The sequence below is a fragment of the Bactrocera latifrons genome, unplaced genomic scaffold, assembly GCF_001853355.1.
Source record: "Bactrocera latifrons isolate USDA-ARS-PBARC rearing strain unplaced genomic scaffold, ASM185335v1 scaffold_23, whole genome shotgun sequence".
Classification (NCBI taxonomy): domain Eukaryota; kingdom Metazoa; phylum Arthropoda; class Insecta; order Diptera; family Tephritidae; genus Bactrocera; species Bactrocera latifrons.
The window spans coordinates 746,516-771,350 of NW_017535852.1; the positions used below are offsets into that span (position 1 = coordinate 746,516).

Below are 24,835 nucleotides of genomic sequence, written 5' to 3' on the forward strand. Positions count from 1 at the left end.
GTGTGACTTCTGGCTATTCAGCAAACTCAAGCGACTGCTCCGGTTAAACCGTTTTGAGTCAGTTAAACTAAATCGCTACGCGTATTGAATCGGAAATTGACTTTAACAGCGGTTTCGGGGACTAGAAAAAATGTTCGCACAAATGTATTGAGGCCGAGGGGGATTACTTGGAGGGAGACGATATAGATTTCGAGGAATAAATAAAGAATTTTTAAAATATGAAAAACGTATTACTATAATTTGCTCCTAGTAGTATGAGCATTCGGAAGTTCCCATCTAGTGGCATATATGTATATCTGTAAACATTGTTTTTGGTGTGTGTTGCACGAGAAGTGCGTACACATGATCGGATGTGTACGCAGCAACGAGGTTTTCCTTCATTTTCCGCTACTTGCCATACCTAAGACAAGCCGAACGTCCAACGTCGTCGTCGTCGTCGGCGGGCTTCACAGCGTCAAAGTCGCTGCGTGCTGTAAAGCGTTAAAGTCATATATTCACACATTCGCACAACTTCTTGCCACTGCCAACGCGATCACTCCAACGAAAGGGCGCGAACACGGTTTTTGATCGCTGATCTGATCGCCGCCGCTGATCGTGTACGTCTTGTCTGCGCTGTCAGTCTCGTGGCTCAGGAGGATTCATACGCCACGAATTCGTATCAGTAGTGAAATTGTAGCAAAAGCGAACGGTTCGCTTAACGGGTTCTCTACAGTACTTTCCGGCAGATACGTCGAGTCTTCCGTTCTGAAGTGCTTGGCCCCAACAGCCATAGTCAAGTAGACTAAATACATAGAAAAACATATCTCCAACATCTTCATTGCCCAACCGGCAGTGAAAATACTTAACTAGAAAACAATAACAAAAACGAAAATAGAAGAAAAGAAGCAAAATTAAAAAAACTGAAAAGTGAAAACTCTGATTTCAGTTGAGAAGTTATTTTTAAAAAATATATTTTTGGAATTTTAATTTCTTTCTTGGTTGCCGCTACTTGCAATCATGCACAAGAAGAAGTGCGAGCGAATGTGTTGAAATTTCGAAAGTGTGTGTTTTCTTATTGAATGAAAAAAATTGTGAAATATTTGGAAAATATAAAATTGAGAGCTGAAATTCTTGTGTGAAAAACAAAATATTTAAAAGCTTGCAAGTTCTATATTGTGAACGCGTGCAAAAGTGTGCTTTGTTGTTGTGAAAATGTGTAGTAAATCCAAGGATAATATTGCACAATATTTGTGCATGGCGCTTTTGCTGTGTGTGGCCGCCAGTGCTTCCGCTCAATATCAACATTTCGTGGATACTTTGGGCGCCGATATATTCTATGAGCACCAGGAGGGCTCGGAGTCGCCAATTCATTATTTGAACGATGGTGATAGCGAGTTTGTCGCGCTGGATTTAGATAAACCCATCAATTTTTACAGTGAAAAATATGATAAACTTTTTGTGAGTATTTTTTTGAATTGTATATTATAGCATTTAAGTTCTTTCTTTTAAGTGTTGTTAACGTATTATTTGGAAGTTTGTACATTGACTTGTTATATCTTCAGAAGAGTAAGGACTTATTTGACTACACTTCCCTGAGAAATAACTTCGTGAATCAAGCTTTGCTGTACTATTGAATTTGTATTCGAAACTGTGGTGCGAAAATTTCGAAATAATATTTTCATGAATTCTATAATAAAGGATGATCCACTTTGAGGAAAAAAAAAACAACACAGAAACACAAAATTGAATATGGAAAGTTTATTATCATTCGAAAGAACATTGTTTGGCATTTATTTTTCGAAGATTATCTCTTTCAAATGTTGGCCGCAGCTACGTCTCAGATGGTCCATCCATTGAGTACAATTTACGATGACCCGTTCGAGTATTTCGACTGGCATCTGGCGAATAACACGCGTAATGTTTTCCTCTAAGGCCTGCATCGAAGCGGAATTGTCCGCAAAGACTTTAGACTTTACATATTCAAGCAGGAAAAAGTCTAACGGTGTGATATAACACTATCTCGGCCGCGCAAAAACGTGAAATTTTCTGTCAACTATCAATAAATCTATTGATTGATGCGATATGTGGGAAGTGATGCCATCTTGTTGAAATCAAATGTCGCCGAGATCACCAGCTTTAATTTCAGCCATGAAATAGTCGGCTATCATGGGGCGATAACGATCGCCATTGACGGTTACATTCTCACATCATTATGAGGAAATATGGATCGACGTTTCCACCGATCCATAAATCACACGAAAGCGTTGTTTTTTCTAGATAAATCGGCTCTTCAAGTTGCTGTTCATCCAAATGCGGCAATTTTGTTTGTTTACATACCCATTGAGCTAGAAATGGGCCCTATCGCTGAACAAAATTTGGTTCCAAAATGTCGGATGCGCACGGTCTTCTCAGCTACGGCTGCTTTAATTTCTTCATTTCGGCTCAATATTATCCAATAATGAATGCTGGGTCTCACGATGGTTGATAGTGTTGTTCAATAGGTCGATTTTGCTAACCATAAGTGGAAAAGCGCGCGAAACACATTCTTTACACAACATGCGTAATCGTAGTCGTAAAGTTCAACGATTTTCATACGTTATTCAGGCGTAAGTCTTTCCACAACGAAATGTCAAACAATACTGAACAAAATTTATGGCGACAGCATGACATTACTCAGGCGTTATCTATCAAAACCGACTATTGAAAAAAAGTATCGTTACTTGGATCAACCGTAGCACCAAGTCCTTTGTTTTATTGATGATTTTACTTTGCAAGCTATCAGATAAATAACCCGTTAACTAACCAAACCGGTATCAGAGATTTCTGTAAATGTGTCCTAACTGCCTTTTAGTATGGAGGCATACTTTTCAGGCAAGTTTTGAAGTGACGTAAAAAACGGCAATTAATATTTTGACTATTCATTTTTTATAAGCCAATGACTGGAAAAAAGAAAAAAAGTTTTAATCCAAATTTTTTGAAAAGTAGTAAAAATTGAAATTATAGGATTCAAATAATTCCAGGAATTCGTCTATAAAAAAGACTTCAGGTATTCTAAGAATTCAGGATTCTAAGAAATCGTGAGTTTCGTTTTAATATAAACATTTTCACTAATTTCGCGTGTAAAGTTATAGTTTCGGTAGAATCTGGTTGTATGCCGGGTCACCAAAATACCTCCATTTATATCCGAAAATGTTGGAATTTTGAAAAATTCATGTGTAGGATTACTATATTCCTGATTACTTAAACTGTGAAACTATAAAAAATGTTTTTCTAGACTAGAATACGCCATTAAAGGGTTAAATACAGAAGAAGGTCGAAAGATTCGAATTTTCCAGATTTTTCTGAGAAACTTTTTAATTTGTTGATCCAAAAATGTATATACATATTAGAGTATCTTTTAACTGACTTAGTATTGGAAATATTATTTGTTTGGAAAGAAAATACAGCTGATCTCTGAGAGCTCCTTTCAAAAAAGTTTGTATGCAGTGCCACTACGAGTATATCTCTGAACGGGTTCCTCTGAAACTTGAAAACTTAACAAATTTCGTTTAAGTAATGTTAAATTTGGTAAAACAAATCGACGAAATAAACAAAATAAAAAAATTTGACAAAATGGCCTTTTCCAAAAAAAATCGAGTTTTTAACAAAATTTTTTATAAAAAAAAAAAACATTTATCGGTGAGAAAATATCTTCGATTAAATACTAAAAAATATAGTTAAAAAAGTCGTGTTACAATTTGAGACTAATCGGTGCAACCGTTTCGAGTAATGTTGTTCACCGACGTTGAAAAAGCCATTTTGAGAAAAACCCGTTTAAAGTTTGACCAAGTATTCTGAAATGCCTTTTCAAATTTGCGTGTAACTTCGAAACTCTTCACGGAACAATTTTTGTATGTATTCTAAAATATATGTACATTAAGAATATAAAATAAAAAAAGTCGATTTTTTGAAAATTTTAACTGTATGTATATGATCCCTTAAGGCATGAGTGACCAATCTAACCGAAACCCTTGTGTGCGTATGATCTTTTGTCCTTTTCTGACGCATTAATCCCTATGTCCGTGAGTTGCACGAATTCTTTCAAGGTATTGAAATTTCAGGTATTCGTAACTTGATCGGTAGTAACTTAATATTCATTGTTTAAATCTCTTGCGAATTTGGTAGTGCCGATCTAAAGTAACGAATCCTTATGACGATAAAATCGTCTCTTAAAAGATGTTACCAAATATCGAAATTCTTAATTGGAATCGTATAGTATCACGTATTTACATCTCTTCGTTGGTATCTATTATTCACTGTTCTGAGTTGTTGGAATGCCTTGAAATAGTTTCCACATACCACTTAATGTATAAATATTTCAGAACATTATTGCAAGCACGTCGGACCATATATTCTTTCTAAATATTCACATTTCAGTTATATTTAATTATAAATCTATATATATGACAATATCGCCAGCTTTGTTTTAGCGGACACTACTTCATCAAAGCATTTTTTATTTAAAATAAATTAGAATTAATTGTCAGGTGGTACAAGAACTGGCTGCTTAACAGCGTGCTGTCACTGACACAATATCTGACAACTGACAGTAGAATTATTTCGGGTAACACCCACACACGCACTTTGCGACATGATTAATCACAAAATTTAGTGTTACAAGCGGTAAAAAATGACTTAATTAAAGCGCAAACGTTCACAAAAGCATTCCATGTTTTTCGCGCCATAAAATTTTCCGAAATATTATTAATTTAAGCACTTCGCGTGAAAATTGTCACAATATAAAATTGCCTAAAAAACGATCATAAATTGCGTGAGTTGACAAGTCGCAACTGTTTGGCTGACGGCCAGCGGTGTCAGCCTTCTCGAGATTAAAGAAGAACTCATATATTACTGGTGCCACATGTGGCCATTAAATATATGGAATATATTGCGAATGTCCTGCGCGTTGAGAAAAACATCGAAATATGCGGGCCAACAGCCGCTGACCACTTCGCCAAGCAATGTGCGACTAATAAAAGTGAAGAGCGCGATCATTTTTTCCTGACAAGTGTGTCACTAAGCTGTCAATATGTGTGTGTAGGCGTCGCATTCCAATTACCAAGTTACCAAGCTAGTGAGACCCACTTATATGTGTGGCCAAACTAGTGTTGACAATGACTGCATAAAAAATGTGGCGCTAAAGTGGGCGACATAGTTCGAATTTTCCGCCGTTTTAATGGCTGAAATGCGGCAAATTCTACAGCTAAGAAACTTATACATTTACTAGCCAATACATATGCATGAAAAGTTATTTGGTTTATATTGGCTTACTTTATTTTTCATGGATGTAATGGTTATAGTTTAGTGAATCCTGTATTTAGGCTCAAGATTTCTTTAGCCTTTAAAGTACTATTTCTAACGATTGTTCCACGCTAGCTTTATTACATTTTTCCGCCACCATTCCATACTAACAATCGTATATACACAAATTTCAAATCATCAGTCAAATCACACTTTTCTAAAAAAAATTATTCTGGTATTCAAACCCAGGTTCAATCGAATCTCGTTATTCATAATCAATACTAAGCTGAATCGTGGTCAGATGAGGCTTAGTAACTGTGAAATATCGGAGATCTTCTTTGTCTTTATTGACGTAGACAATAATATAGCTCAGTTTTTAACAGCGCGCTAGTCATTCTTCCTTTTCACTGTTTAGCGCCAATGGAGATTCCAAGTGTAGCCAGGTCCTTCTCCACTTGATCTTTACAACCGAATGGAAGTCTTCCTCGCTGCATCGAATAGTCTAAGAGCTGGAGTGTTTTCATACATTCGGGTGACATGATTTAGCTAGCGTAGCCGCTGTCTCTTGATTTGCTGAACTACGTCAATGTATTCGAACTTTGGTCGAGCAATAGAATGTTTGCTTTGGGATTCCGTGTAGTCTAATTTGTATTCCCATAGTAAATGCTCTGACCCTCCTGATGACTGCTTGATAATATTTTAAAATCGCGCAGAATTTGGTTTGCACAGAATCTTAATCTTGCATCACAATATATGTACATATGTATCATTATTCAGTGAAAAAGTCAATGATTTGCTTTGGAATCCAAAATTAATAAAAATGAATACAATCCGCTTTAAAAAATTGTATGCGAATTAGTTGTCTAATAATTTAGTTTAATCTTTTAAGGGATCAGCTCGAGCAAAAATCGGCCTATTTTCAATATTTTTTTTTTTTTCGTATAAAAAATGAAAATTTATCCAAACTTTTTATTATTCCAAAGACATATATTAAAAAAATGAAAATTTATCCAAACTTTTTATTATTCCAAAGACACATATTAAACAAAGATTTTGTGAAATTTTCAAAGGAAGGAAGATATTTAAAAATCGGCCAATACGATGTTCTTTCCTGGGACGGGAGCTCCATGTTGACAGCAAAACTTCTTCCGAACTGATCCGAAGTAGACATGACAATAAAAACATATTTATTTTTGAAATTGTCTAACCTTTAAGGGAAACTTAACGCATCCAACGTTTCCAAAAGTCTAAAGATTTGAGTTCATTGAATTCATTTCGATATCAAATACTCGTTTGAATAAATTTATTGCAATTTCCGTACTTATAATCAGAGCAGTAAAGAATCTTATCAGCCGATATACATATATAGTACATATGTAATATGTATCAACTTATACATATATTCATATATATATATATATACATACATATTTCATCCATTTCAACTCGATTTGATCTCGTGCTGCCTTCCGTGCCATCCGCGCCTTTGCACTCTTTTCAAACCGATCTACCGATCAATCACTCCTTTCATGTGTGTCGGTATTGTTATTGTATATTGGGTATGTTTGAGTGAGCAGTGTAAGGTGTTCGGTTAGTTGTGCGGAATTTGCTGTACGAAGTGCAACAACAGCTGCTTTGTCTCATTTAGGTCTGTGATCTATTTTCTCTGGGCATTATGTTGTACGTTTGCCTATGTATGTGTGTGTGTGTATGCAAATAAGTTGTTGCATTTGTAAGCAAAGCCGAACGCTCGAAATTGTGTTATCATGTCAAATGTTTACAGATGTACAAATTAATTTGAATTGCTTTGCTTTCGACTGGCAGTGTGTGCAATTTGAGTATTTGATTGGTTACATAGAGAGTTAATGAATTAAGAAAATTTGGGTTTATGACAATTTTAAAAGAATAATCAAAATAATAATACAGCGGAATTGATTAAGTGAGAAGTGATTTTTTTAGGCATACCTCATTCACCTGTGACAAAGCCTAAAGTTATAGAAAACAGAGTTTTCATTAAGTTTTTGTGATATTACATCCCGTCAAATATTGACGATACCGCTAGTGCCTTTATGATTTATTAGTACCCCTTTCATCCGAGACTGAATTTATATTCTTATAAGATTTCAGTTTATGTGGTGAATATTGTGATTCCTTACTTTGATATCTTAAATAGTTAGAGTGTTATATAAAAATTCTACAACATTCGCCACTAAAAAAGTCGCTTGGAAGTTTGGCTCGGAAGTCTTCATATATGTATCTCCGTTATAGGCCGGATCTGGCATCAAGTGATTACTACTGCTACAGTCTATGAGACAGGACTTTACTTCTCAATTGAGAAAAGTTATTCTGTGTTGGGTGTCGATGCTGACGTTGTTGTTGGTGTTAATGATGGATCCCAGATAGAGGAAATTATCTACGACTTCGAAGTCGTATGAGTGTCAACAGTGACATGTGAAACAAGTCGCAAGTTCGACGACTGTTTGTTTGAGGACAGAAGATATTGCGCCTTACCCTCCATTCATTATCTGATCCAACTGCTTCGTTTCTTTTCCAACCTAGAAAATATAGAACTAAAAGCGGAGTTGTTATAGGCAATAATATCGATGTCATCGACATCGACCAGCAGTTGTACACTTTCGTATTTGACCTAATTTCGCCTACAAGTAGTCGGTACTGAAATTTGAAAATAAATCCTTCATGCAACATACCGGGTTTTCAATAAGTGCGCTATAAAATTAAACTATTTATTCCTGTGAAAGTATATTTTATGCCATTATGTATGGAACTCGATTTCTTTTGCATGGCCATCACATCACGCTTACAGAAATTCAGATGCCAAACCAAATTTTTGACAATTTTCGAGCATAAATGAATGGCGATGGCGATTCCCATTCACAGTAAAGTGCCTATCTTGATCATCATGGAAGAAGTACGACGCAATGACGCCGCCTGCCCATAAACTGCAAACAACCGTATTTTTTACGGGTAACAATGGTGACTCATGAAAAACCCGTTATATGGACATAAACGATATATAATATACCAAAACAACTGAGATTGTCGGAATCGATAATAAATTATATCGGCAATTAGAATCGTGAGATCTAAACCGGATTTATAATATGAACACCGTTCGTAGTGAACCGGATTTCATCAATAATAAATTACTGTATGGAAACGTATGGATTCCAAGTTCAATGATTAGTAATGTTATTAAGAAGACGGTCACCTATGTATGTATGTATGCCATGTGTTACAGCTCTTTAAGACCACTTTTTGAGAAGGGTATCGAAAGTGAAGAATTAACCTAATAACTATGACGGTAATATTTTTTAAGTCCATTTCAAAAGAAATATAGAATTCCAATAAAAAAATTTTCATTTCATATTTTCCTCTTAAAATGACTTAGAATTCAAGCAGGCTTGACTGAGTTATTAATTTATGAGGCGGCAAATTGTGGATTATTAAAGCGCCAATTGGCTCTAAAATTTATCGACACGCCTCAGTCTTAGTTACGTTGTAATAACAAAAGTCGAAAAAAAAAAGAAAAAACACTTCACACTTGCGTTTCTATTAGCCTGGACGTCTGAAAGGCATCAAGAGTTGCTTAGGGAGACCCTAAGTGGCACATACGGATATATGTATATATATATATATATATGTAACATACATACATATGTACAATTCACACAATGGCTTGCACTTAAGTACGTACTTAATTTCATGAGCATAAACACTTTATTAAGAGATATATGCTAGAGGATCCTTGCGGAGGGAAGTTGTCGGAAGAAAAATAAAAATCAAAAAATAAAAATAAAAGCGAAAACAAATGTGCGGCACAATAAAAACAAACCACTTCATTGATCGCATACCACATACATATGCACATAAGCACATGACTCTCCGCATATATGTATGTCGACCCATGCACTTGTGTGGGAGCCCTAGTGTTGAGTTTCCACATTGCATTCTTTACTACACTTATATGTATATATGTATGAATATGTATATGTATATATGTGTGTAGATGGTAGACGATTGTTGCCTATCGAATGAGCTTGTTAATTGACTTGCATCGCAACATCACACCCTACAGCTGGTGTGACTAATCGCTTGAGCAGCAAAATGCCCGGTAGGGAAACTACCCTAAAAGATATTTGGGTATTACAGAGTTCTTTAAAACTAATCCCTCAAATCTCACTATTTAATTGTAAAAACATTTGATCACTATCCATTTTGATCCACTATCATTGTAAATATTCAGTCTATTTCTCGTCTTAATATTGGACTTTCTGTTAAGCTGTTGGGAACTTTGTCGATTTGATGGTTTATAACTAGAAGAAAATCGCAGTTAATTAGAATGTGAACCAAGTCGCGAGTTCGACGACTGTTTGTTTGATGGCAGAAGATATTTCACCTTACCCTCGTCCATTATCTGATCCAACTGCTTCGCTTCTTGTAGAACTGACAGTTTTCGCAACGAAACCGAGGCGAAATCCTTTACTCAAAAACCAGTTCGATTAATTCCGCTTCTACCGAAATCACAAGCCGCACAAGTTAAAGCGATCAACAAAATTTTTGGAAACTTTCAGAATAAGATAACTAATATTATACCCTGATGAACCACATGTACACTAGACCACCGAACAACCAATAAAGTGCATACCAAAGTTAGCCTTATGCCAATAAAAAACCAATATTATATCGAACGAAATCGAGAAAGTGTTGAGTTGTTTCTATCTCATCTTCTTTCATACAGCTTCTGCAGATGGCGTCTGTTAAGATTTCCAGCCTTACTGCGTTTACGTCAATAGGGCATTGGCCTGTTAAAATCCCCATAACTAGCAAGAGCCTAGCTTTACTGAGACCAAAGAGATCACTAGATCTTTTGCGATAAATCTTGGGCCAAAAGGTTTTTGCGGCAGCGCATGTAACTATGGTGGCTCAACGCGGGCCAAGCTTACCCGATCCAGAGCACCGACCCGCTCATCAGTTTCACAATTTTCGGCGACTCCACTGTGGCTTGGCACCCATACCAGTCTTATCAAAGATATAATCGATGCTATGGATAACGAGGTTAGGCACTCCGTGACCAAACCTGAATGAACTATTAATGAATTTAAGGCTAGTATCACCGCTCTGCTATCTGAGTGGATGGTCACTTCGCTGAAGGAGGATGCTATCTTAACGGCTCCAACCTCGGCTTGGATGACACCGCAATAGACAGAAAATCTTAAGCTGGAGAGAGCTTCTGACAGTAAACCCCTACACCAATCTTCCCCCCAAGCTTTGTCCCATCCTTAAAAAAACTTACTGCCCCTCTCCGAAACGCTTCTTACCAACCACAACTTCCTCGCCGGTATATGGGTAGAGAGAGAGCCAATAGAGTTTGGTTTGGCGACTCCATGATCCAAGTGATGCGGTATGAATTGAAAGTAGCTTACTCACTTTCAGAATGTTCAGACACGTGTTCTTTTAGGAACCCAGATTATCTGCAAATGATAGCAACTTTTGCAGCCATATACCTTCCGACAATGTATACGGGCAATATGGGCAAGACGGCGTTAAGTGGCATGGTTGGAGTGAACCTTATTGCACTACACATGCTGATCAGCGTCGCTCGTTGAACTCGGTTGAGCTTCCTTGCAAATGTGTTGTTTTCCTACAGCCCTACACTACATAAAGAGTCCCTGTAACGTAATAGGATTGACTGTGGTGTCATAGATTCAGAAAACTATTTGAGACTCGTAAACGGTACTCAGGAACATTCCTTTGATTGTAAGCCTATATCGCAGCATAGGCAATCACCCGGCCGCCACGATCTTCAAGTGAACTCCACGCTACTTATCATCAACCACGTACGTTTCCACATTTCCTTCCAATAACTTTATCGCCCAGAAGACTGAAAATGAGGTGTTTGAGGTTTGATTCAACCCCAAGACCATCCAGAGCAGTTACGATTGCTTTCGATAGGACGTTATCGAAAGCAGATAAGAGTAGTCACTGACTTATCTTAATAATAAGCATGTTGCGCTCCTGTTAAGTGGTCGCTCGGAATCCGCCTCCTTATGTACCAGTCCACCAGTCTCTATGGAGTTGTTAGTAAGAAAGCTGATGGTCTGAAGTCCTTGGCCGTAACGCAAGAGGCAGTTGAGGCAGTTAAAAAGGCGGAAAACCGTTCCAGACTACTCTGTGAGGAAAGAAACAACACCGGGTATATATGCATCTGAAGATAGATGAAAAACATTTTTGTATGGCAACTATAGTATATAGTGAGCTGATCTGAACAAGTTATTCGAAGATTGTAGAGTTGTCTTGGGCAAAACTTCATGCCAGATATCTTAGAAATGAAAAGAGATTGCGGCGATCATTGGAAGTTGAATATTGTAGTAAGTAAGCGCCTTGCAACAAACGACTGCCATCAGATTCGGCTCATCACTACAACACGAATCATGCATCGATCGTACGCATTCCAACCAGCGTTGAACCAAATCACCCACGGTTCACTTCACAAACAAACACAAGGCGCTGAGGGAGCAACATTTCAGTGTTGTTGTTGTTCGTTGTGAGTGATTTACTCCACATAGTGCTGCAAGCAAAGGCGGGCTGTTGCATTGCGAATGTATGCATGTGAAAAACCGCCGCCACAACAATAACAACAATGTTGGCATAAGCGCTAAATTTAGTTGCATGTATTTATTGCTAATGTTGTTTTTGCTGGCATTTGTTAAGTGTTCAACATTTTGTAGATCATACATGTGTTATTGTAATTAAGAAGTGTTATCTGTTTTTGTTTTTGTTCTGCAAAGAACTTATTCATTTCTGATGATGTTTCTGCTAAATTTTGCTTAATACACCAACGCACAAACGCATATATATATATATGTATATAGATATATAAGTATGTACATATGTGTGTAAGTGCCACACAGCGGGCGCAAATGCATTGCATCAGTAGCTGCCACACGCATGCACTTACTCTCATACATGCCATATGCCTCTGCCGCAGCAGCTATTTGCGGTTACTTTAATGTTTTTGTTTTTATTGTGTTTGCTGTGTTTGTGTGGCTGCTTGTGGCAAGTTTTATTCCCCATCCTGGAGATACTCTTATAAAATTTTACAGTTCTATAATTTCCCCATAATCCACACTTTACACAACACCGCGAGTCGTGGATACAAAAAATAAAAACAACAGCAAAAACTGAAATACCACAAAAACAACAAATGTATTTTAAACTGGAACACAAACAAATATTGGAGTCGTTGCAGCGTTTACATTGTTGTTGGTGTTGCATGTGCGTATATTTAACCAGAATTTGGAGCAAATGCATTGCTTTATGGAAATTATTTGCCAAATGATGGAATTTTTATTTTTTGTGTTTGTTTTTTGGTTCGTAAATTATAATCGCATCAGCATCGCCTTGCAACATTTTTTTGTCTCGGTCTCGTTACCTAGTAGCTGGTCACTAGAGGAGACCGAACCGTTGAAAGTAGCTTCGTAATTATTCGTTTCATTTGGAATCGAAATAACGAAGCCATCGACTTTCATTCACAACTTATACTCACAGCTATATACTCCACTATATATACAGTCCATTTCGAGGTTCAGATTGTCTGCTCACCGAAGTGCTCTTTCAATAAATCCATTGATTGACGTGGTGTGTGGAAAGTGGTATCGTTTTGTTGAAACCAAATGACGCCGTGGTCATGAGGTTCAACTTCAAGTCACAAATAGTCGGTTATCAGGGCGCGATAACGGTCGCCATTAACGGTTACGTTCTTACACGGAATCATTTATGACAAAATAGCGACTGTTGATTCCACCGGCCGACAAACCACACCAATCAGATATAGACCTCATCGCTGAACAAAGCGAAGCGATGTGGCTTAAGAAGGACAAGCGGCTTCAGTTTTCGCAAAAGTTATATATCTTTCCATGATCAAATGCCAAACAATACTGATCAAAATTAATATAACAGCTGACACGACTCACGCGCGATCTGTCAAAATAGGCTATTGAAGAAAGTACCTCTACTTAGATTACTCGTAACATGCGTCAACATAGATTCGTAAGCCTTTCGATTCTTTGAAGAGTAAATAAGAAATGCGAAGGCTCGAAGGAGTCATTAATCGTTTATACATAAATTAATCTGCTGTCGCTTAAAATCGGGCAATTATTGGTAAAACTACCTTAGGTTGAGATGATCTAATACTTAAATTTGGACTTCGAATGATCGGTCAGAGGATTATAAGTTAGTGGGGGCGATAATTGCTTAATTAACGGTTGGTCAGTTGTCAAATGCGAGAGAAAATACTCGGAAAAATATTTTGCCAAATACTGTATCTTTCTTAAAAAATAAGCATTCAATTAAAGCAGGATATATTTTCTAATTTGAGGTTCCCTAATTGACAATTGAAAGTTGCAGGTACTTTTGAAACCGGCAAAATAGAAGTAATGATGCAAAAGAGAATTTGGCGTCAATTCCCACGACATTCGGTTCAATTTTAACGAAATTGTGCTGGATTTGATATGGCTAAGAAGTGTTTTTCCGGAGATCTATCAGAATATATGGAAATCATCAGCATATGGAATGCTAAGTCGAGCCTCAAGCGTTTTGCGGCTGCCTTATATCCTAGAATTTGGTTTTGTTGGCAACGCGGAGCATACTATATTTTATAAATAATATTACTAGCTTAGGTAGGATGAGAAGTATTTATTTTTTCTATGTTTTCTAGAATCAATTTCATTTTCCCTATTTAATTAGACATAACGGCACAATGATGAACTTGCGTGGTATTATATGGGCTCTGTGACAGTCGAATCAATCCTAAACCGCACAGCCAATATGAGCACTGTCTGGACCTCCAAAAGCAAGGAGGATGACATTCTAAAAATATTAAAGCAATGTGTTGCCAAAAGCTTGATGAAAATTTTTATTATTAGTATTCAGCTATGTTTTTCGCTTTCAAACTTCCAGAAATCTTCGGGGAACCTCCAATCTAGGAGTTTTAAGTTTACTATAATCTGTTCTTTGCTCCCCCATTGTTGAATGGTAAAATTTGTTTAAAATAATATCCACTTTTTAATCCACTTGCTATGTTGTAAATTTTTTTCTTATATTATTACATCATAGTGGTTTTCAAATTTTGGATTTCTTAGTTTTTAGTTGACAAGTAGATTATCATTAGCTAAATTCGCTTTGAATTTCGGTCGATAACACGAGTTCTGTTTACCTTTTGACCTACAATAAGTACTTTAGTAAGTTTTCTGCGTTATACTGAAGTTATCGCCCGCTCGGCAGCATCCGCTTACATGGAAGGACCCGAACCTTACATTGTGGCTGGTCCCCATAATATAAATTAGCTGCTCCGCAGGGATTAGTAGTGGGTAGGGAGGGGTATTGACAACAACTCCAAGGCATGCGCCTTGTCCTGTTGCTAATGAATGGTTTCCCCTTAAAAGGTTTAAATATGTATCAATCTCCAAAGGGACAAACTCGGGCTACTTGTCTGCTGCACTAGTAGTCATTGTAAGCTCTTATATAATATGGGCTTACCTTTTTGTGCGAATTGCTGGGTCTGATACCTGGAGTTTGAAACTCTAGAAGACCTGATAATTGCCTGCAAAGCAGTCTGTAGGCGCAGGATAAAAGCCCTTGGAGCCATGTTTCCAAATAGGGAACACATCGCCTCACTAGTACCTAGCAGTATATTGAAATTTATCAATATACTTGGGCTAAGTGAGTCATTGTGACTTAGGAAATGGCACAATAGACCTTAGGTCGTCGTGCAATCCTAATTTATTTATTTAATCTTATCTAATCTAATCTATACTGAAGCTTAGTTAATGTTCCTTCCCAACGCATATCATAATATGACATGCAATTGCAGATCAACACAAACGGCATATTGACGTTCAACATCGAATTTCCGGAGTATATCAATCAACCATTCCCGCTGGAGTATCCATCGATTGCGCCCTTCTATGCCAATGTCGATACTACGCTCGCCTATAATATCACCTCCATATCGGTTTTTGAATCACAAGATCCGTATCAACTGCAAAAGGCGACCAATTTGGTGAATTATGCATACCCCGAAAAGGCGCAATTCGTTGCCGATAAACTGATTGTGGCCACTTGGAAGAATGTGGGACACTTTAGCGCCAAAAATGATAAACTTAACACCTTCCAGGTTTGTGGGAAAAGTCAATTTTTATTTAATTCTGTTGTTCTTAATAATAATAAAATGCACGAACATAGGTTGCGCTGATTGCCAATGAGGAGGAAACATTTGTGCACTTCATCTATGCGTATAACGGCATAAATTGGCTGCAAGGTGAGACTGGCGCTTTGGGATTGCCAGATATACGCGCACAGGCCGGTTTTGTCGCCGAAGATGGACGTCATTATTACATCGATGGTTCGGGCACAGATAGTGTGAGTGTTTTGTTGCCTCATTTGTTGGAGTTTATGATTTATTATTTGTATTTATTCATTGTAGGCGCGTTTTACTTTCACCGAGAACTCGAACATTGGTGTGCCCGGTGTTTGGTTATTCCATGTTGGCGCTTTGAATGAAACAGCAAATGTTGAGCAGCCCATTGACCAAGAAGATCTCAATGCCATACCACAGGCGAAGACTTGTGCGGACAGTGGCCATAAAACTTGTAATTTCAACGCGGATTGTCATGATAAGCGCGACGGCTTCTGTTGTGTCTGTCGTGAGGGTTTTTACGGCAATGGTAAGGCGTGTCTTAAAAATGAATACCCAATACGCGTAACGGGCACCTTGGCTGGTCAAATTAATGGACAAGTAATCGATGAACGCGCCAAACTGCAATCGTATGTCGTGACAGCTGACTCGCGCAGTTACACAGCCGTGAATCCGGTTAGCGTGGAGTTGGGCGCACAGTTGCGTTTAGTGGTGCCCGTCTTTAGCGCGATTGGTTGGCTTTTCGCCAAGTCGTTGAATGGTGCTGCGAATGGCTACCATCTAACCGGTGGTCATTGTGTACATGTGTCGAAGATACATTTCGAAACTGGCGAGTCTTTGACTGTCAATCAGACATTCGAAGGCTTGAACTACTGGGATCAGTTGTCTGTAAAGCTCGAATTTTCCGGCGATGTACCCACGGTGAACAGTAATGCCAAATTACATATGGCCGATTATGTGGACGAGTATGCGTATGTGTCGCCGAATGAATTGCATTCCGTGCACGCGCATTTGATTGAAATTCCCGAAGAGAATCGTGTCATCAACTTCCAGTTGGATCAGTCAATTTACTTTGAGCGTTGTGTGCTCGATGACGAAGTGCTACCGACTGGCACAACAGTGCTGCAGAAGGCTTCGAAGATTGTTTTGGACTATTTCGAGCGTGATCAGGCTTTACGTACCAGTGTGTTGACCAAAATCGGTGTAGACGCTGAGTCGAATGCTTGTACCGATGGCACCGCCAATTGTGGTGAGCACACCATATGTGTGCCCTATGAGGATACCTATCGCTGTGACTGTCGCCATGGTTATGGTCCACAATTGCAGGAAGATGGCTTGGAAGTGTGCGTCGATATTGATGAATGTCTGCTACAAACGCATGCTTGCGATGACAATGCTATGTGCACCAATAATGAGGGTGGTTTCACTTGCATCTGCTTTGAAGGTTATGAAGGTAATGGTTACCGTTGCTTGAAAAATGAAACGGTCAATGAGGAGCATGAGCAATATATCCCAGACTATATTATTGGCAGCAACTATCAAGATGAGTGTCAGGTGAGTAGTTGCTCAGTTGAATACTAGTCTGAAATTAATTTATTCATTTCACACTCTCTCTTCCTAGCGTTGCTCTCACGATGCCGATTGCGTAGAGAGCCGTTGTCAATGCCGTGCTGGCTTCGAGGGTGATGGTTACGTATGCAATCACATCTGTGGTCACGATCAAGTATTGGAAAATGGTCGCTGCGTACCTATTTTATTGGATGAACATTCGGTTCAACCTCAATGCAACTTCATGGGTGAATGTGAGTGTCCAACTGGTTACGAGTTGATCGAGGATTCTCAAACGTGTCGTTACACTGCGCACTACACAAGTGACTCAAAATCTGAGGAATTAAGTGAGTAGTAAGGCAATTATATTGTACTAATTTACTACGTGAACTGGATCAGAGAACAATATACGAAGTAGGTTGGCCAATGCGAAATACTCTAGAAAGAAACTCTACTCCAACTCCCTCTTTTACTGTTCACCGATTTATTTCCATTTTTGGTTTTCATGTAAATTTAAACTGTTGCTTAGAGCCGCTCATAGAGGTTCCATTCAAGCATAGCAACCCATCCGTTTCACAGGAACTGAACTCGGTTCTAACTTTTGACTAACAGAAATAAAACGCTATTAGAGGCGGTAGTTAATAGGCAAGTTGGGTAAACCTTCGAGAATACTACCGCAATCCTATCACAGATCTTGACGAATAAAAACTTGTAGGATTTATAAGATATAAGTGATGAAGTTTGCTAAATTCTCTAGAAAATGTTTCAAAATTAGGTTGCGATCAAACAATACTTTGTCAACAATACTTGGAGCTTGACATCACAGTTAAGTTCCATATTCAGTAGTTAAGTAATTTTAAATCTGGAATATTGCTTTAATATTATATATTCAACAAGCATAACAATGGTTCACATTTTCACCTTCACTCACACACGTTCACTCAAGTAAGTCTATCTGAATACGCTTAGATTAGATACGGTTCAGTTCACTCGGTTTAGTTAACTACCACCTTATCCATAGCATTTTTTATACTATCTAAATTTTTGCCTTCAGTACCTTGTGATGTGGACGCCAACTGTCACATAAATGCCACTTGTGAGTGGTATGAGAATGAGATGCGTCACGCGTGCACCTGCAACCAAGGCTTCCAAGGCGACGGCTACAACTGCGAACTCATCAATACATCCTGCGCCTACGTAAGTACACAAAAGCAGCCAAAATAAAGGTAAAAACTAAGTGTATGTTCCTTTAATATTTCCGCCCACTAGAACGGCGACATTTGCGATCCACATGCTTACTGCGTATACGAAGAGTCGCGTTGTGTTTGCGAGGAGGGTTACGAGGGTGATGGTTTTCACTGCCAACTGGCGCCCGATTGCCGCGACAACTCCACCTGTGGTCAGAATGCATTCTGTATTGTGGGCGTCTGTCAGTGCTTAGCAGGTTATGAGCGTGATGTGTCCGATTTGTGTGTGCCAGCCGGCCGTTGTGGTCCCGTCTTTTGCGGCGCAAATGCAATCTGTAAGTGGGATGCACAACAGGGTGTGCAATACTGTGACTGTATTGAGGGCTACGAAGGTGATGCTTTGGAGGGTTGCCGCAGCATACCGCCACCATGCAACGTACGCAATAATTGCGGCGTGCACGCGACCTGTGAGCCCACCGAGTGAGTATAGAGATTTAGAAGTAGAGAGTTTTCTTTATTAATTAAAATTTTTATTTCTCTGCACAGCGATCCAGCTAGATACGAGTGCCAGTGCAATGCCGGTTTCCACGGCGATGGCTATGTTTGTGTGGAGGATAAAAACTGTCTCAACACACCACAGATGTGCGATATGAATGCCAAATGTTTGTCCACCAACAACGGACTTGTCTGCGTATGCAATCAAGGTAAGGTGTAGTAAAAGTTAGTTCCTGGCACTCCCTCTCGCTCATCATTCTTTCCCGCCCTCTATGTTCCAACTTAAAAAATAATACACTTCCTGTTTGGTTTTTGGTTTGTTGTTTTTGTGGTCATTCGGGCATAGTAAATTTTAAATAATTATTTTTTCCCCTTTTGCTCATACGAAACAGTGCGTGGTCCCTCGCTCTTGCAGGCGGTGCAAAAGCAGTAACCGAAAATGGCCAAACCGAGTAATATATTGAAGTAGCCATTATTGCGATCCCAGGTGAGCGGATGTAGTAGAAATTCACGTAAGCCACCAAATGTTGTCATTTTTGGCTTCGGTGCATGTCCACCACTGATCTGCGGTCCACTTGGTCTCATCGACGGCGGCACGGTTGCGTATAGTCGGCTTTGCTTCGTCGGTTGCGGTAGTGTCGGTAGCGCCTTTGCTAAGAGGCCATGCTTTGCTGATAATTTTGATAAATAATGTAATTTACAAATCGAATTTGGAGAAAACATTTTCTTCGTCTATTGAAAAACTTCCTTCACCGAAAATATTGAATTGACACTGACAGCTAAAACGCTGTATATATAATATATAATTATAATTTTTTAAACAATAATAAATATTAGAGACCACAAGTATTTGGAGGAGTTTTGAAGAGTCTTATCAGCAAATGCGGTACTTTGTACCAAAACTATGAGCCTGAGGAGGGTATATATGTATACATTTTTTAATCCTGCGGACCTCCGTATCATCAAATCGCGGCGCCAAAAGAATCGTAATAGTGCCGATATGCTTATAAGCTTCTACTAATTAACAGTCCAGCCCCTGTCCAATAGAGGAAATATTTTTTGCAAAATATGAAGTTTTTGCGAAGTTCCCAAATTCGGAATTTTTTAATCCTGAGGACCTCCTCAATCCATCCGTATCATCAAAAGCTTCTACTAATTGACAGTCTAGCCCCTGTCCAATAGAGGAAATATTTTTTGCSAAATATGAAGTTTTTGCGAAGTTCCCAAATTCGGAATTTTTTAATCCTGAGGACCTCCTCAATCCATCCGTATCATCAAAAGCTTCTACTAATTGACAGTCTAGCCCCTGTCCAATAGAGGAAATATTTTTTGCGAAATATGAAGTACGCGGCATCCCAAATTCGGAATTAACAGACAGCTTAGGTCTTGTCGTCTGAATGTAAAGGAAGAGGAAGACCTCCAACAGCTGTGTTAACTTAAAGAAAAATGTACCTTCTCTATTTAGTTCTGTAGCTCGAATAATTTCCACCAGGAGAAGATTGAAGAAGTCGCACTATAAGGAGTCCCTTTTTTGAAACCTCCGGTGCTAACGGAGATGTTGGTATTGCTCAAAGACAGTTTGCATATCCGTATTAGTTTTGCAGGGATACTAAAGCCAGACATGGTGGCATAAAGGCAGCTCCGTTTCGTGCTATCAAAAGCAGCTTTGAAATCGACAAAGAGGTGATGTGTGTCCATCCTCTTTTTACGGGTGATTTCCAAGGTTTTTCGCATGGTGAATCTCTTTTCAATTGACCTAAAACCACACTAATAAGGTCAAATAAGTTTGTTGACGGGGGGCTTTTATCTTTCACACAGTATGCTTGATTGAACCTATATATATTATATATGGATGTTCTTTGTCTACCCAGAGAATACTTGGTCTAAGACCGGATGTCGTGAGTTGCTTGAGTCATATGTAAAAGTTTCGATTCTGGCCACGCCCAAGTGAATAGTGCTCAGAGAACTTTCCTCATTTGCGTAATATTCTACATGAGACTCTATCCTCTGCAAAATAATTTTTATCTATTATTTCTTAAAATCTTCTTATAATAAAATATTTCTTATGAGTATTTCCCTTGACACTACCAGGCTTCTATGGTAATGGCTCTCTATGCTTGGAACGTCAACAACATGAATCCGGCTTTCTACTCGTGAGCCAAGGTGTTGTTATCGTGCGAGTACCACTGAATGGCAAGAACGTGAAACCAATCTCGGTGGCTTCAATGGCTATTGGACTCGATAAGGATTGTGTAGAGGGACGCGCTTATTGGGGTGATATTTCTTCAAAGAAGATCGTTAGCGCCAAATACGATGGTACAGACTTAAAGACTTTCATTTCTGATGGTGAGTAAATGGAATCAATAAGACAAATAATAGAGTTGTTTTTTTTTTTTACAAAATTATCTACTTTTACCAGATGTAGAGTCACCAGAAGGTATTGCAATCGATGTCATTTCAAGGCGCATCTACTGGACCGACTCGGTAAAGGACACAATTGAGGTGGCCAGTTTGGAAAACGCTACACTACGTGCCGTGCTCATAAATAAGAATCTGGTCAATCCACGTGGCATTGCCGTGGATCCCTATAGAGAGTGAGTGCGCGTGTACTTTAGTGTTGATGCTCAGGATATATTTATACTTTCTATATTAACAGAAAACTTTACTGGTCCGATTGGAATCGTGAATCGCCGAAAATTGAAATGGCCGATTTGGATGGTACTGGACGGGAGTTGTTGTTGGGTAAGGATGCTGTCATCTTACCCAATTCACTGGTCATACTCGAGAGCAGCGGTGAACTGTGCTATGCCGATGCGGGCACCAAGAAGGTGGAGTGTATCGACTCATACTCGAAACGGCTGCGTACTATCTCCAATGATTTGACCTACCCCTTCGGCTTGACATTCACGCATAATCAATTCTACTGGACTGATTGGACAACGTAAGCCATATATTCTGTATTGTCCTTCAAAACTTCTAATCTTATTTGCCTTGCAGTAAAAAATTGGAAAGCGTCGATACTTTTGGCAATCGTCAAAAGGGCATTCAGACGCCTTTCTTCGGCAGTCACAAAATGTACGGCATGACCGCCATCGAGGATGGTTGCTCGCAGCTGAACAGCCCCTGTCAGATCAATAACGGTGGTTGCGTAGATGCACGTATTTGCTTGGTGAACAGCAAGGCGCCATCGGGCAAGAGCTGCAAGTGTACAACCCAGTCTAAGACCTGCAATGTGCCACAGTTCGATGTGCAGTTTTAAGGTCGCCCGATGCGTTCTTTTCTTATCCATTAAATACAAATATTAAGTGAAAAATTTTATTTATTCGATTTCCTACAGCAGCACAAACTTATTGCACAGTTTTCTTACTTGTAAGCACATAATAGAAGCAAAAGGAAGAAAAACAATATATTTATAAATACCATATATGTAAGCTAAAAACACCAATGATTTTTTTGTAATTTTTATAAACCGAGTATACTATTGTCCATAATATATAAATATGTATGTACGAGTATGTATGTGTTCGATATATATTTTTCGGTAAATCTAAGTAATAAAGAGAAATACATATCCACATTTGAACTTATATTCCATTCGAGGTTCGCTACTTTAGAAAAAAATAAAAAATTAGAAACCGCGAATTTGATGGGGAATGTTTACTATCATTCGAAAGAACATTCTTTGCATTAAAATTTTGAATATTATCTCTTTCAACTATTGTCTGCGACTATGTCTCAGATGATCCATCCGTTAAGACCAATTTTCGAGGATTTGTTCGAGCATTTCGACTGGTAACTGCCGAAATACAGGTGTGATGTTTTGCTCCAAGGCCTGAGTTGAAGCAGGACTATTCGCGTAGTATTTCACATATTCCTACAGGAAAAAGACTAACAGTGTGACATCACACATTCTTGGTGGCCAATCCAACGTCCCAAAACGTTAAATTATCTACTCACCGAAGTGTTCTCAAATAAATCCAATGTTTGAGACAATGTGTAGGGAGTGGCGTTGTCTTGTTGATATCAAATATCATCGAGGCAACGAGCTTCAATTTCAGGCATTAAATAGTCGGTTATCATGGCGCGGTAATGGTCGCCATTGACGGTTACGTTCTCACCGACATCACTTTTGAAAAAATATGGACCGGTAATTCGACCGATCCACAAACTAAACACAAAATTTGAATCGAAAACGTGGGATTTACTTGAAACTTTTCAAGAGCCCATAGAGCGAAGCTATGTCGCTTGGGAAGGTCGAGCGCTTTCATTTCTTGGATAAGCTTTTAATTTAAGCTCTCGTTCAGTCAGTCCGTGTTGTTGCGAATGGCACGGAACCAACTCTTAACGGTCGTAGTATACACTCTCAGCTACGGCTGCAATATTTTCTTTACTGTGTGCTGGTCTTCGGAGTACACATAAGTATTCGTCTGTCCGATCGACCGTCGCGAACTAGTCCCAGAGTTTATGTGATATCGCTCTCAAAATTTTCCACACTTCTTTGACAGTCCAAAAAAGCTGCATGTTTAGAACCGCCGATGTCGGCCAATATAGAATACATATATCCGCTAAGGCAACTTATTGATGAAATTCAATTTCTTCTTTGGAAAACTTTTATTTTTATTGAACTGCCGATCAAAATCAAGTTTTTGTGTGAAAAACGTTTTTCGGAATTTTATATAGAACTAGAACTGGACGGGTCCACCCTTCAATCTGGCTGGTACGTAGATAATATTGGTTGTCAAAAAAGTCTTGCGGTATTTTCGCTAGTTGGCGCTGAGAGCGCGTAGTTCTAGTTTTACTCGTCGAATCGGGTCATGCTATACCTTTTTGGAGAGCTCATTTCACGCGCTAACACRTGTTKGATTGATTGTCGTTTCTTTTAAGTCGTTCGTGAGTTATAGCGTCGCAAACATGGAGCAAAATAAAGAGAAAATACGGCATATTTTGCAGTACTACTACGATAAAGGCAAAAATGCATCTCAAGCCGCCAATAAAATTTGTGCAGTTTATGGACCCGATACAGTTTCCATTTTGACCGCATGGTTTGTCGAAAATTGCGATAAAATTGCTGAATTGGTCGAAAGGATTGGCATAGTAGCAGCCGTAGCATCGGTCAAGAGCTGGGCATGAGTAATCAAAAAATATTTTATGAACAATTGAAAATTCAATAAAAATAGCGCAAGACTTTTTTGACAAACTAATATAATATTACTACTACCATCTATATAATTTCTACTAATTGGATTATAGCTATTAGTCAAAGACATATAGCATTTTTGTAAAGAAACTTCTGTTAGTTTACAAAGAAATTGCTATTTGGGGGAAAATACTGTTGAAATCCACAGTTGATATTTGATAAGCTGGAAACAGTAATTTGTTGGGCCTTTTCAATCGGCACAAAGTCATACACAAATAAATAAACACACGCGAATGTAGGAAACTTCAATGAATATTTTTATTTAATTTAATTCTTTTTTCATATATGTATGTATGTATACTTCATATTACATTTTCATCGCTATCAATTAAAATTTAGTTTTCTCTAATTTAGTTTTCAATTGCATTTTGTAGATTTACAACTTTAACGCGTTGTTACTGCTTATTTGTAATTGTATTTTTGTTTGTGTTTTTGCGTTTTTGGTTGTTTTTTTGGATTTGCTTTTCTCGGGATGAACTATGTAGAATGCTACAGTTATAGCGGCAACAATTACAGTTACTTATTACTTCAACATCTTATTGCACTTTTTCATTTTGTTTTCTCACATCCTGCTTCTTGATGCTTTGTGATGTACATATATGCTAGTTTCATTTAAATATAACAGTAAATATAATAATAACTAGTTTATTCATATGCTTATGCATTTATGATAAATTTTTGTTTAATTATTTAACAGCTAATTTTTAAATTATCCAATTTGTTAAGCGTTCATGTGACCTAAAATGCTGTAAGAAAATGCAAGGTAAAAATGATGTAAGTTCATACAACGAATGACGTCTAAAGCGTCAATGGGTGCTAAGATACTGAAATGAGTTTCTTTAAATCCTAGAATTAAACTAGGAGATATATTATTGGATTTGATCTGTTATTTTCTACTTTAATATCATTTTAGCGCTTTTTGAATTTTAAAAA

General features: G+C 38.2%; 2 protein-coding genes across 2 annotated transcripts; one reads left to right on the plus strand and one right to left on the minus strand.

Moving 5' to 3' along the window:
- The first annotated feature begins 1,191 nt into the window (after positions 1–1,191).
- On the plus strand, positions 1,192–22,175 carry LOC108968823 (nidogen-2). The gene is made up of 12 exons (XM_018933116.1): positions 1,192–1,437; positions 15,152–15,454; positions 15,523–15,699; positions 15,764–17,029; positions 17,097–17,370; positions 18,078–18,220; positions 18,293–18,690; positions 18,757–18,914; positions 20,797–21,051; positions 21,125–21,299; positions 21,362–21,646; positions 21,703–22,175. The coding sequence occupies exons 1-12, from the start codon at positions 1,192–1,194 to the stop codon at positions 21,962–21,964; spliced, it is 3,942 nt and encodes a 1,313-aa protein (XP_018788661.1). The 3' UTR covers positions 21,965–22,175.
- On the minus strand, positions 19,004–19,491 carry LOC108968824. The gene has a single exon (XM_018933117.1). It carries the CDS (start codon positions 19,426–19,428, stop codon positions 19,066–19,068), a length of 363 nt encoding a protein of 120 aa, XP_018788662.1. The 5' UTR covers positions 19,429–19,491; the 3' UTR covers positions 19,004–19,065.
- Positions 22,176–24,835: the final 2,660 nt, after the last annotated feature.